Here is a 14,832-nt window from a genome sequence, read left to right as displayed (position 1 = left end):
TTCAATGAGCAAGGTGTGTTGATTAAAAGGTTACAATTTACTACACATGGCTGTGTAATATTGCAACAACATTGGCAGTAGTCACACAGCTAAGCACTACACAGCAAGTCAAAGCCCTAACTACTGGTCCCCACTGAGAGCAGAGAGATGTTCCAACACATTCTGCAAACTGCTAAAGCAAAATGTGGAAAATCTAAAACTTTCAGGAAGGATGGAGATGGAGAGCGAGAGAGAGATGGACAGATACTGGAGAATAATAAAATCAGAGAAAAATGAAATGGACAGAAAGGGGCAACGGAGAAAAGGCAAAGAACCACTTGAACTGTTGGCTGTTCCTTCCCCTTATAATGCTCAAATCCACAGCAACATAACACCATTGATGGTGGTGGCATTGACCTGCCCCATATCCCACTGCCCTTTGACCATTGGGGGGTTGTGTAAATAGTTAGGGGCCGGGGAGCTTCAACGGCACTAATCCCCCGTGATTTTGTGCTGGTTGGATGCAGTGCCTAGCCTATATTTCATTTCCACGCCAGAGGTTTCTAAAGCACTTCTTCAGGTGCTTATTATGGAGGAAGTTTCTCTGAGGCATCTTTTATGATACTCAAGTGAGTCTCTATCCATCTCCTTTAGGACAGATTTAGGAACATCCTTTTCTACAAAACCACTAGTCCGTTGGATTATGGAAAAATCCAATGGAAATAAAGTTTGCCCCAAGTGTCAAATGATCCGAGTTATAGCATATTGTTTTTTTGATATTTCAGCAAGTTCATTTTCAAGTTGAACGTCTATTTATATTTTAACATTTTTTATTTTAAAAATGCTTTTTTAAACATCTTGAATTCCAAACAGGAAGCTAGCACACATAAAATAGAGGGAATATCCATTATGCCCCCTGAGATTTAAGAATTTCTCCCCGTGTTTTCCACTCTCACATTCTCCAGAAAAGTCCCAGAGGGGAGATGTAGTCTCGCACAATAAATGTGGAGAATGACAGCAGCATGCTGGTCAAGTGACCTGGAAAGTCACAGCTAGATGCATGTTTTGTTATGACCCAAAAATTATGTAATGAAATGAATTAGGAAGTATACATTTAGTAACAATACACATTCAAATTTGACTTGTGTTTCAGTTACTCTTTCATTTTCATCTACTGCCAAAACAGAGTGGGAATGTAATTACTTGCTTTCATTAATATCAAATATATTAATATCAAATATATCACAGTAAGGTAATCAAAGTAATATACACGTACTGTATAAAGCAGGGAGGGGTGTGATGGGCTACAGCAATCATGTTTAAGTAAAAGATGCTTGAGTGAAATAGAAGATGTTAAAGTGCCAAAGTTTAAGAAACAGTATCTGTGCTTCATATTGTGTCTTATATCTAGTTCAAGAAATTACCCCCACACTCATCTCGACCCACATTAAATAATTAAGGAAAAGTCAGCATTTTCATGCACTGAACTACAGACATCTCATTCTCTTTAGCACTCTGAATGGTGCTGAAATGTAGTCTTCTTTGAGCAAAACCACAAATAAAATGCATTTGCTAAATGTTAAACATTTTCACAGCATTTTAGTTTTTTTATATTACCTTGTGGTTCACATCATCAAGTATTCAGCCTTGTCTATTATATGTTTAAAGCTAGCTTAATTTAACTTCAGAGCAGTAGGCCATACACTACATGCCAGAACTGCACTTAGGATATGTAAATGATGAATATAACTTATGTTAGCATTGCTATAGCATACTCACTCCTGTACTGAGATATGGGAATGCAGCACATCTTTGCTCATCCATGCTCATGTTGCCTTTAGCCACAATGTTACAAACTATGCTTCTGCTTTGTTGTGTTATTTTTGTAATGTCTCCGGTATATATTCATACACAGCGCATGCAGAACAGCAGCAAGGCAAGGCTGAGATTTACAGCTGTGGTTAATTTCAACAGCAAGCTGCCGCAACACGTTCAAGATATCAATATTCTGATGGTGACGAGCCAGTGGGAGGGAAGTGGGGATGCAAGAGGGAGGTGGAGGAAGACTGAGGTGCACAAGCAGTGTGTATGAGGCAGAGAGCAAGTGACTGAGCAAGAGAGTGAGAGGGGGTTTGTGAGTGTGGGCGAGAAAAAGAGAGAGAGAAACAGTAGTGATGATCGACGCCAGACTGCCACCACTCTGTAGCAGTGAGTGGCTGCAACAAAAAGCACAGAATAACATCCCTGACTCCCTGACTCCCTGCTCTGCTTTTTTCTCTCTCTCTGCGTCTCAGCTAGCAGACGAGGGCTCCGCTCACAGCTCTGCAGAGGCTATGCTGAGACTGAGCCGGCTTCGGAAGCAGGATCTTTGGCTGCCATCAACAAGTTAGGGTTGGAAAACCACAGCCATGAAAGAGGAAAGCTTGATCTTCAATTAACCATCTGAGCTGACATCATTGCGGTGGAAGGGAAACAAAAGGGTAAAAAAAAAAAAAAGAAGAAAAGGAAAGGAGGGGGGGGGGGGTCTGTTCACCGGAGTCGTTCTGGATGCAACTGATCAACTTAAAAAAAAAATATATATATAAATATTTATTTCAAGGATTCGTGGGATGAAGAAAAAGATTCAACCCTTTCTTTGAGCTTGGATTTTAAAAGGACTCTAAGCAAAATAACAGGAATAACCATCATCTTGGGACATGGAATTTCATATTTTATTTCAATTGGGTGGGTTCAGAATTGCTTTATTTCCAAAGAGGCTGATTCCTTTTGTGCTTACTCAAAAGGGTTTTTTCCCTTTGGATTTTTCTTCCATCTGGTTGCTTCAAGAGTCTGCGGAAAAGGACAGTTGAATGCAGCCTCCGATGTGCACAAAAGAATGGGTAAGTTAGTCCCTTTACATGGCAGGTCTGGACATGAATAGGGAATACAAGTAGGAGCGAGGGAGGCTAAGGACTAAAAGCCATTCTGCCTAGTGTATTTGCTGCAAATGTCCATTTCTTTCTACTTCACCGACACAAGTTGGGAATATATACATTATAAAAACCATTTGTACGGTTTTGCAGACCTCTTAAGTGATGAAGAAGACTTAAGGGAAAAAACTCAATCACTTAAAAAAAAACAACTAAGAATTCAAAAAGAACAGCAGCATATTTTAGCAGCTAAATAAAGAAGAAACATACAGCAATACTTGATAAATGACAGTATTCAGCAAAAAATGTGTATTTAAGCCAAATTACGGAGAACAAGATGTGAACAAAATATTCTAAATATAAATAGCAAGGGTGTGGAAACAAAGTCCAGCTCATGTATGTCATTGATCATTAAATGCCCAAGTAAATTAGACCTCCAATAAACCTAAGCTCACAGAAATCATGTTTACGTACATTGTGAAAGTTGTCAATGTAAAATATCTAAACTGGTAGATGTATGGAAAAGCACACACAAAAAGAACAATCGTCACCATGAATTAGTAATAAGTGCTCTGCAGAGATAAGCTTTCCCACCCCACAGTTCATTTTGTTATCTTTGAATCCACCCAGGTTTCCATTCAAGGTGGCCATTGGTGGGACCTGCACCAGCGGCTGTGTGTCTGTGTGTGATCAGCATGCTCCTAGTGTGTCTGCTGCCTCCTGCATCGTGCACAACCTGCCCTCAAAAATGTCGCTGTGAGGACCTGCAGTTCTACTGCGACACCCAGGGGCTTCAGGCACCCCCAGATGGTGTGGACAAGGGGGCCCTGGGGTTGTCACTACGCCACAATAGCATCACTGAGCTCAGCCCTGATCAATTTTATGGCTTCAGCCAGCTCACATGGCTACATCTAGACCACAACCAGATCACAACCGTACAAGAGGACGCCTTTCAAGGGCTCTACAAGCTGAAGGACCTCAATCTGAGCTCCAATCGTATCACCAAGTTGCCCAACACAACCTTCATCCACCTCATCAATCTCCAGATACTGGACCTGTCCTTCAATCAGATGACTGCATTGGAACCAGAACTGTTTCATGGACTGAGGAAGCTCCAGATACTCCACCTCCGCTCCAATTTACTTCGCACCACACCTGTTCGGGCATTCTGGGACTGCCGCAGCCTGGAATATCTGGGCCTAAGCAGCAATCGTTTACGGAGTCTGGCCCGGAATGGATTTGCTGGGCTCATTAAGCTTAAAGAGCTCCACTTGGAGCACAATCAGCTGACCAAGATCAACTTGGCCCATTTCCCTCGCCTTGTTGCCCTCCAGTTTCTTTATTTGCAGTGGAATAAAATCAGCAACTTAACATGTGGCATGGAGTGGACCTGGACCACTTTAGAGAAGCTGGACCTCACAGGAAATGAAATTCGTGTCCTGACATCTGATGTGTTTCAAACGCTGCCAAATTTAAAGATTTTGCTGCTGGATAACAACAAACTAAGCAGTCTGGATCCCCAAGTCATGGATATGTGGCAGTCTCTGGGTACCATTGGGCTGTCTAGCAACTTTTGGGAATGTACCAAAAGGATTTGCTCTCTGGCCACTTGGCTAAGCACCTTCAAGGGAAGGTGGGAACATTCCATTCTCTGCCATAGTCCTGAATATGCCCAAGGTGAGGAGATACTTGATGCCGTTTATGGATTCCAGCTTTGCCAGAATTTTTCAGCGCCGGTTGTTCAGACCATTAGTACTACCACAGACGCTACTTTAGCTGCAGAGATCACAAGCTCCTTGTTTGGAATTATGCAGCCAACCCCCACACAGGACTACGCAGAGGATTTTGTGAGCTTTACCACAGTCACTACCACAACTACAACAACACCACCACGTACTGCTCAAGCAACTACTGCTACATTGGAAGAGGCAGCTGTAACAGAGGACTTCTCTGCAATGGACAACACTGTTATGACTCATAGGGTTATCATTGGAACTATGACCCTTCTATTTTCATTCTTTTTCATCATTTTCGTTGTGTACATCTCACGGAAGTGCTGCCCTCCCACCTTGCGCCGGATACGCCACTGTTCGGCTATTCAGAACCGCAGACAGATGAGGACCCAGCAGCGGCAGCCTATGGCAGATCTAGCTACACAGGTACCCTATAATGAGTATGAGCCCAGCCATGAAGAAGGGGCACTCGTGATTATAAACGGCTATGGGCAGTGCAAGTGTCAGCAACTGCCTTACAAAGAGTGTGAAGTATGAACTCTTATTTATTCCTAGAGCATATGGTTTGCCATTTGACCATTTCAGATGATACAGGGTTTGCTTTTTTTATTTTATTTTTTCCAGTTTATGTAAAAAGCATAATTTCTACAAGTAAGATTTGAGATTACGTGAGAAATGTTGAATGCTACAATGACACAGGTTGGACATGACAGTTTAGGGATGACGTAGAGATAGTCATAAATTTATTTTTCTATGAATGCAAGGTTGTTCATATCAGGCAGGGGCAATCATTTTAAAAAAAGAAAATTGTAAACTGTGAGATTTGTCTCCACATTGTCTCTATATTCTGCAGCACAGAAAAAATACTTAGCCAAATGGCCCTCTGCTAACGGAATACATTAAGTGGAAAAATGTGATTTATGTCTTATTTCTTTTAAAAAGTAAATATTTAAGATCATGTTTGTTAACTGCACCACAGGCAATGTAAGCCACTCACTCAATTACTAGGGCAAATTAATTGGATCAATTATCAAAGTTTTTTTGTTTTATAGATTTAAAATAACTGGTACACATTAAAGGGCACAAAGTCCAAAATCAAATAACTAAAAAAATTAGTCATTATCTTAAAAATAAATCGAGGAGAGAAGAACCCTGAAATCCTATTCAGTACAAACAAATATTACATTTACCAAAATCAGACATGAGTCAATTAGGCAAGGCTATAATCTTCCATCAGATCAAAGGCCTCACAGCTTTTCCTGTTTACATAGTTTATTTGGGCAGCCCACCCCAAAAAACGGCTGCCCTTTGCCAAAAAGGGATTGTTTTGTTTATATTTGGTTTTCTTCCAAAATGTATTCTGTGTGGAAATGCAACTACAAGTGTGTACTGTTTGAAAAGACTGCCGAAATGGTGTGTTTACGTTCAATTATGTATACTGGGAAAATGGCTTCTTTGATCGGGCTTCAGCTCGTAAATGCAATGCTGTTTTGCAGCTTGTTGGATGTTGGAGCTCCCGCCCACAAGGGCCAACCACCCAAAATAAATTCTCAACCTGTGGTTAACACTAAGCATTGTTCATCTGTGGTTAATCTTTAATATACTAAACTGCTTAGCAAAAACACATGGATGATCTTGGAAATCAAGAACGAAATGATCAGACCTTTAAATGTTTAATGACCTGTACATGGATTCTCTAGCCCTCAAATGCCATACACACTGTGACCATAATATTTTCAACATCTTAATCTAGTAAGAACAGTTCGGCGATTTGCTATAATATACTAGGATCAATATATAGAGACGAGCTAGTGAGAGGTGTGAGGGTAGCAAGTAAAAGGGTAATGACCAGCGCAAATGCCAGAAAGGAGAGCATTTTCATTCTGAAAATAAAACCTTTTCCCAGTAGCCCAGGCTCTTTAGTGCTTACACACTAATCAGGAGTGACAGGCTCAAGATTGAACCAATTAAAGCAAGGCAAAAAAATAATCTAATATTCTGTCACCCACACCAATGATCCAGCAACATTTAGCTTGTTCGGCCAATCAAAAATAGTTCTAGTAGAATCATCCTCCGCACCACATAAAAACATCATTGGACCTTTTACTTTGACACTGTTCTTGTAAGGGATACCATGTTGTCATTTACAGTATTAAAAATGTGATTAACATGAATAATACATATTATAACAGTTCCTTGGTTAGCAGTCACAAGTGTCAAGAAACTGCAGTCAATAGCCTGAAAGCAAATGGAGATCCAGTGATAAGCAAACAGCAAGCCTGGGTCAGGACACATTTGTATGCAGCAGGGAGAGGATGTGCATTAGCATCAGACTAAAGCTGCTGCCGCAGCTCCGCACTTCTTTGTGTTCAGTTTGGTGGTGGGGGCAGGGTGAAAGAGAGAGGGATTTAAAGGAAGTGATAGGAAGATGGAGGGGCGCAAAGAAAGGGTCAGGAGTCAGGAGGTATCATGTGTGGTTTCGTCTCTTTATTGAGGCTGTCAAAATCTTTTAAATGAATGCTTGTGTCAATGTGTTAATGTCTCTGCACACATGGTCATTGGGTGCCTACAACACATTCTAACAAAGTGTTTGTGTAAACCAAAAATTGTTACACTTCACATTTGAATTCAAAGAAAAACATTGCATACACTGATCGTACCGATTTCCAAAGTCAAACACCTCCACTTTCTAATTTTGTTTTCTTCCAGCTTCGCACTGCTTTTACTACTGCCCTTCTAATCTGTCTTGCATGTTCAAAAGTCAATTAAGTTGAATATTTCTTATCTTATGTCATTCAGCCAACATTATGGTGAGACCTCATTCTTGATAACACCAAGAATGGGGATGTATGTGGAAGTCCTATAAAGTTCATTTCACTGTTTAAGACTACGGTTGTACTAAGTGATTGAAAATCCACAAAATTTGTAGAAATATGCATCCTTTGCACTCTGGCTCTTTGTAAACTGTTTTGTTTCCTCTTGTCAACTTCTAGCTCTGGTCCCCACCCTGCCTAAAAATAAAAAAAAAAAAGTGAACCAATCCCCTCTCTCTAACCCAACCTCTTTGTGCAAAACGAATGCTTTTCTCTTCCCATTATCCTTTTGTATTGTAATATGTACAATTTCATATCTGTATAGTGGATAAGATGTGCCAAACTGAAGAAGAAAAAAAAACATTTTCCCCTCAAAACATATATTTTTTAAATAAAATGGTTATAATTTACAGAGTGTTGGCTAACTGATGGATGCTCACAACTTGGTTTGGTCTTTTATTACAGTTTGTAATATACAGTATAAATCTTTAGCAATCCTTTGCCAAACCAAAAACCAACCACTGGTGAAGTTGATATGCATCAGTATATTGCGTAAATTCTGGAAGTATGTGTCAAATGAAACAATCATATGGGTTTCGCCACTGCCCCGCCCCTTGAGGAGACTAGCAGCAGGACTCTATTCACTTCAATAGGAGAAGTGAACATGGGCACAGATTATGACCGATTCTTTCGCCCCAAAGTCGCCAAAGTAAATATTGGACTCATTTCTCACAAGCTACATATCTTCCGAACATTGACACTAAAACTTCAGACGGACAAATTAGGAGACAGGAAATCTATACCATTTCCACCATTGGCGCAGCTTGTAATGCGTCACCTTTTGTTATAGAGCATTTTTGGTTTAAAGCACTAAAAGGTTGAGGATGTCAATGCATGTCAACATAATGATTAGATCATCTACTTTACAAGTCAATTAAATACAATTCTAATAATGTTATGTAAAACACGTTTCTGGGGTACACAATTTGAAGAAGCTTGAATACCCCAGCTTTAAGGCAGAGTGATGTAAAAACATTTCTGAATGTGGGCATTTAAATAGAATTGTCAATACAGAAAAATCTATGCTGTAACGGTTATGTCTACCGGTATGCATTGGTATGAAGCTTCAAAAGAAGGCTGAAACTATCGATTGTTTTCATTATCAATTACTTTCTCAATTATTTTTTTTTTTTCAATTAATTGGTTAATCATTTAGTCTATTAAATGTCAGGAAATAGCGACAAATGCCCAACACAATTATCAAGAACCCAAGGTAATTTCTTCATATTGCTAGATAAAACTCAATATGTAAAGGTCCAATATGTAGGAATTTCTCCCATCTAGCGTTGAGATCATATATCGCAATAAACTCTCTCGCACCACGCAGTTCAAAGTACGTATTACAGCTACGGTAGCCTTCACCCTTTTTTTCTTTTCAATATCCTTTTTCTTTTTCTGGGTGAAGAGGATTCCTCTTTCTGAAATTTAGATTTTGATTACATGTGGTCCTCCAGGTTTCCTTCTTCAAACTTGCCGGGGAGCGACGATACCCATTAGCAGCATTAGCAGCACCTGTGGGTTTATCATGCGACAGCAAAAAATGCAAAAGGTGGAGCAGTATGTCCCTTACCGGCTAACATATTTCAAGATGGCGCATGAATATGGAGCGTCTCAGTTCACGCAAACGCAAATGTAAAATTTCAGGCCAAAAGGAATACTTGGAATTGATGGTGGTGGTAAATATTCATGAAAAGGTTTGTGAACGGGCAACAGATTTTGATAATGACTAACTAAACACGTTACACACTGGACCTTTAAAGAGTAAAACTTTTATTTTTGATAGATAAATTACTATATTGAAAAAAGTCAAGAACTGATTCTCCATGTCAGCATTACGTCAATAGTAAGGTTTGTCATGCAATGAATAAACATTGAGTAATGCCACAGGCACATGAACCTTCAGATAAAATCTAATATTATGAATTTAGTGCCTTTTAGTCATTAATTGCCTATATGTGAGTTAATGCTCCAGTGAAGTAAATTTTTTGTAATGTGGCAATATATACAAGATTAAATGATAACTAAACCTGTATTTCATTTTTAAAAAGCTGGTTTCATACTCTAGCAAAGTGGACATGGCAGAAACTACCTGCAGAGATGCAACTCTGGGTTTCAAATTGAGCACATTGTATACCTGTTGGTTTAAGACAAGTCTACGTATTATACCATGTAGCAGTTTTACAAATTGAAGTTGCATGGTATCCACCATTCTACATGTCGTAGAAGCCCAGCATTTTTGACCACATCATAAAATGTATCTTACCAACTCACAATGTGAACTGTTGTTAAAATGTAAAGATCAAAGTCATCTCTCCACATGCCAAAATTAGTAAAATTGCATCACCCATTTGTGGGAAGAATTATTTATTTTTACACATTTTGTGTTTACATAGATGTATGCAAGAAGTGAAACACCCACATGTCATCCGGTAAATCAAGGTAAGATATCTGTTGCCATTTTTTAACAAATGAGACAATTCATAGATATTATATATGAAAACAACAACTCTACCAAGAAATCTTTCATCCAAGTTGTTCCTATTTGTCAGAAAGTCCACATAACAAAAAAAGAAAGTAGAACGGTTTCCATTAAAAAACTTTAGGTAGGCAATTTCAGGTAGACAGGTTTACTGATATGTAAACTTTATCTGAAGGCAACTTACTGTGTATCAAGCAGTTTGGAGTTTTAAAAGATGCAAACATTGAGAAATGTAAGCCGACATGGCAATCCAAATGTAAGAACCACTTCAATGTTACCTGCTCTTTTTTGATGAGGCCTACAGAAAGCAAGCTTCAGTAATTAACCTGCAGTGTACCCAGGTGGGGGAGGCATTAAACTGATGAGACAGACTACATGGCATCAGTAGTCTGCAGGGCTCAAGGACAGCCCATGTATGCTTCACAAACTCGTTACAAGGCTTCCAGTAACGCTAGAAAATGTTTACTAGAAAGGACATATTGATCTGGACTCTCATCAGCACCACCCTAATATATTTATTGCTAACACATTTAAAGCCAATCCTCAACCATATCATTGGGGGATCCAAGTGCAAACAATAGAGGGATGAGCAAACCAACTAACTGCAAAATGCTAAACTTTCCTATTAATCTTTTAGAGATAACACCAATTTCGCGTCATACACAAAAAAAGAGCATTTTGACCATCTACGTCTTTTATCTTAACATTCTTAATAAATGAATCGTTCCTTACATCAGAGGTAAGAGCAAAGTCAGCAGCAAGGTCAGCGACAGACCCAGACACAAAACAACTCTTGAAAACTATACAGAATTTGAAGCAATCAGGCATTAAAGACATGATTAAAGTTGTCTATACAGCAAATACAGCTGTGATTATCCTAAAAAGTAATGCAAAAGGTGTGATTTTAAGCCCAGGATCAAACAAACTCCAGTCTTTAAAGCAACCACATATTGACAAAACTTTAAAGATTAATGCGAGAGTAGATATTAAAAGGTCCCATGGCATGAAAATGTCACTTTATGAGGTTTATTTTAACATTAATATGAGTTCCCCCAGCCTGCCTATGGTCCCCCAGTGGCTAGAAATGGTGAAAGACGTAAACCAAGCCCTGGGTATCCTGCTCTGCCTTTGAGAAAATGAAAGCTCAGATTGGCCAATCTGGAAAGTTCACCTCCCCTTTCTCTGCTTTGCCCGCCCAGACAATTTGGCCAGCCCATGAGAAAGAGAGAGACATCATGGCTTGAAAACAAGCAAAGCATGGCAGTTGGTCAAGGCCACACCCCCACACTCCACCTTGCCCCCCCTCTCCTCCTCAATAGCATTTAAAGCTACAGACAGAAATGGCACATCCTAAGTAAAGCTCATTGTGGGACTGGCTCTAGTGGCTGTAATTCTGCACCAAGGCTGAATTTCGGGAAAGAGACTTCAGATACAGTATTAGGGGACCACTAAGGTATATAAAAGAATCCAAAAAGCAGCATGTCATAGGACCTTTAAGCAAACAAACCTCTGAGCATTAACAGTTGAAAGCAAAAACTAATGAACCCATTGTAGAAGAGCATTGCTATCACCTATAAAGACTATGTGTTCATTCTGACGGCATCAGGCAGTGGCTCACTCACGTCTGCTGTCAAATACCCCAGTTATTTAAATTTGTTCTAGTTCTTGTTTCCCTCTTTGTGATGAATTGGCTCAGCTAAAAAAAGGCTAAATGAGAACAATCCAGGCACTCCAGATGACAATCCCACCATTGCTGCCCACTACCCAGGAAAGCAATAATCTTAAATTATCAGCAAATGGTTCAGAATGTGATAAAATACAGTGCTGAAAGCACTTGCTTTAAGTAACAGCTCTGACAGCTCCACTTCAAGTCTAGACAAACGTTTTCTGTACATAACAAATGGATGACAGCAAATAGATACATTACCCTGAATACCTCCCCAAACTGCCAAATAAACACTAGTGGTTTGAATTGTTTTCTGACAGCTAGAAGGTACCTTGTCCAAACACAGACTGGGACTTTCTGTGTGGAATCTGCATGTTCTCCCCAAGGGGCTTCAGTTCAATGATATGCAGGTCAGGTGAACTGCAAACGCATACCGTGGCATGAACTAGATTGTCTGCCCAGACCTGTTTGTCTGTATATGTGTTTTAGCCCTGTAATATAGTGGGGACCTGTCTATGGTGTATACTGCATCTCGCTGAATGTATGCTTGGATAGGTTCCAGTTCCCTGAACAGGATATAGGTAATGGATAATTGGATATTGTTAAATGCTATAACAAATAAATATTAAACATCTTGAGTATGTGTTGAATGTACTCATGTTAGGAAAGCAGGAAAAGAATTTTTTTTTTTTTAAAGAAAGGAGTTAAAATGTGATATTTGGTTAATAATATAAAGTTATCCCCATTGTCATCAAATTGAATATAATTCCTTTACTGTCAGAGTTGTGAACAGTAATTTCCTGTTGCCAAGGTCAGTGGGATGTCTGATAAAAGCAAAGGGACTTGCTACAGCTTAGTGTGCGCATGTGTTAAAACATGCATAGATGTGGTTTGCCTCCCATTCAGAGACAGTCATCACAACTCAATTCACTTCAGTCTACCTACTTCACTTTCAAGCCAATGGCATTCCCAGGCTAAACACACCTGCAATCAGATTATAATTTGGATTTCTTGTCATTTTTGAAAACCTTAACAGACTTATTTGACTAAGAAACAAACTCAGAATGTACAGTAATAGTCAATATAAACATGTTGATTTTGTGCATTAGAATAAATGTATTACAGTGCTCTAAGAAGAGGGACAAAGAGCAGACTTAATATCTCATAAGATATAATAAGTGACTAGAATATTTTTTTTTTATATTAACAATGAATTGCAATTAAGGCTTCATAGAATGTCATTGTTTTGTTTTCAGGCCCACAACTTTACGGTTTAGGTTTTACTCTCACCACCATCAGCAAAGCTCTAAAAACCCAATGTGTGCTATGTGTAAATAAGCGACTGCTAACAAGTTCGCCGTATCAAGTTAAAGGTGATATGTCAATTTTGTGTTTACAGCTCGTTTCGTGCAGCTCCTAAGTGGCAAAAAAACCCAGTTATTACAGGTTTATCCTTGAGCGTGCTGTAGCCTTTATGTTAATGTGACAGCATTCAATTTAGACTTCAGATGTGTGGTAAACATTATGGAAATGTTACTAGGTCCAATCTAGCAAGATGGCCAACGCAACTATGAAAAAGTGACATGGGGGCTAATTCAAATATCTGACCATTGTAAAACAAACAAACATTCTAGAGAATTGCACCGATTGATCAGCCAGTCAAATTTACGCACGTGCCGCAAGACTTTCTTGCTAGATATAGTGGCTTTTCATAGCCTTTTAGCGATTTTATTTCTGAAAAGAGACTAGCAACAAATTTAGCAACTTATTCCGACCATAGGGGGAAAGTGAGAAACATTAAAATATATTATTTCATTCTTATCAATGCTGCTCAGGGTAATCGCAGTGACCGGCTCTACTGCCAACAGTGCAGGGTCTCTTGGTCCTTCCTTCTCCTCTTGCACCGTGCGCCGTCAGTATGTGTGGGGCAGGCCAACGCCCCTCGCCGCAGGAGTGGACCTTTTACATTCTCGTAAACAGATACCAATTCATAAATAATTTTGCGTATGCTGTCAATTATAGTTCTTAGAAAGAAAATCGGCCAAAATCGGAAAGTCAGACTTTTTGAAAAGAAAAATCGCAAATCGCAAATCGGCCAAGGAAATTGCATTTGCTGCAATCCTAGAAATGTCCAGCATTATGTTATAAAGTGCACGGGAGAAATACCTGAACTACGAATATGACGACCAGGGATGTGTAATGGAGGATTTCCTTTTAACCTTCAAAACTACTTTTCCTCACTCCTTAGAAGTAATAAAACTCCAATTCAAAACAAGAATGCAAGATGAATTAGACTCCTCTGCAGCATCACATCTGCCATGTTTGCACAAAAGGGATATTTGGAGGAATTAAGTAATCCCAAGGGCCAAAACAGACAGCGTTTTAGGATGGAAGGCAAATTGCATACTTAAAATCAGTACTGCAGCTTTACGTGGTGACAGCACATTGTGCCTCAATCTGTACAACATATATACTTTGCCAATACAATCATCCATTACCAAAAGCCACAGACAATCTTATAACAACAGCAAGCATGTTTCCCATGGATTTGGAAGTTCATTCACCAATACAACTGTGAAGGGGGGGAGTTAGACTTCATTCATAGCATCACAAAAATATCCATTTGTGAGACCATGGCATTCTTTATTCTGTTCAACTGTTGTGGTGGAAAGGGGTGCATCTCATCTACCTGCCAGCAAAGCCAATTAAAAAGCCTAGAATTCACCAGCAAAAGATCAAGGGCCAGGTCTGGGAAACATTGCCTGACAGGCTGTTACTGACAGACCAGTGTTTTATGGAGGCTGTAAATATACGAAAAGCCTTAGGGACACTAAATCTTTTCCCTGTTACATTGTGGGGAGTGTAATTTGTTTTAAATATGCATTTAGATGAGATTACAACTAGATAAATTGAACTGCTTTCACACTGGTCTTGCATTAGGCCTAGCCCCTTTGAACCTTCTTCCCCTTTTTTTCCCCCCCCCCAAAAGAATGGGTTAAAAAACATTTTGGAATATTCCACTACATTGTCAGTTAGTTTTCTAGCCCTGGATGTACACCATTATCTTAGCCTGTGGGATTGACACCATATCTAACTTTTATAAACTTGTCGCAGCACAAATAAAAGGGCATGTAAAATGCCCACTTTATCCCCATTAGAGGTAACTCGGTCTACGTCCACACTACTACATTTT

General features: G+C 39.4%; 2 protein-coding genes across 3 annotated transcripts in view; one reads left to right on the top strand and one right to left on the bottom strand.

Annotated features, from left to right (window-relative positions):
* ctnna1 (catenin (cadherin-associated protein), alpha 1) overlaps positions 1–14,832 on the bottom strand; it is an 87,961-nt gene that overhangs the window by 48,724 nt on the left and 24,405 nt on the right. The gene's annotated exons all lie outside the window — the stretch shown is intronic.
* Positions 2,031–7,824, top strand: lrrtm2 (leucine rich repeat transmembrane neuronal 2). Its single transcript, XM_078260952.1, has 2 exons — positions 2,031–2,858; positions 3,519–7,824. Exons 1-2 carry the CDS (start codon positions 2,855–2,857, stop codon positions 5,156–5,158), a joined length of 1,644 nt encoding a protein of 547 aa, XP_078117078.1. The 5' UTR covers positions 2,031–2,854; the 3' UTR covers positions 5,159–7,824.

This window comes from Sander vitreus, chromosome 10, assembly GCF_031162955.1.
Source record: "Sander vitreus isolate 19-12246 chromosome 10, sanVit1, whole genome shotgun sequence".
Classification (NCBI taxonomy): domain Eukaryota; kingdom Metazoa; phylum Chordata; class Actinopteri; order Perciformes; family Percidae; genus Sander; species Sander vitreus.
The sequence above is the reverse complement of the archived record's forward strand: the minus strand, read 5'-3'. Positions and strand labels throughout refer to the sequence as shown.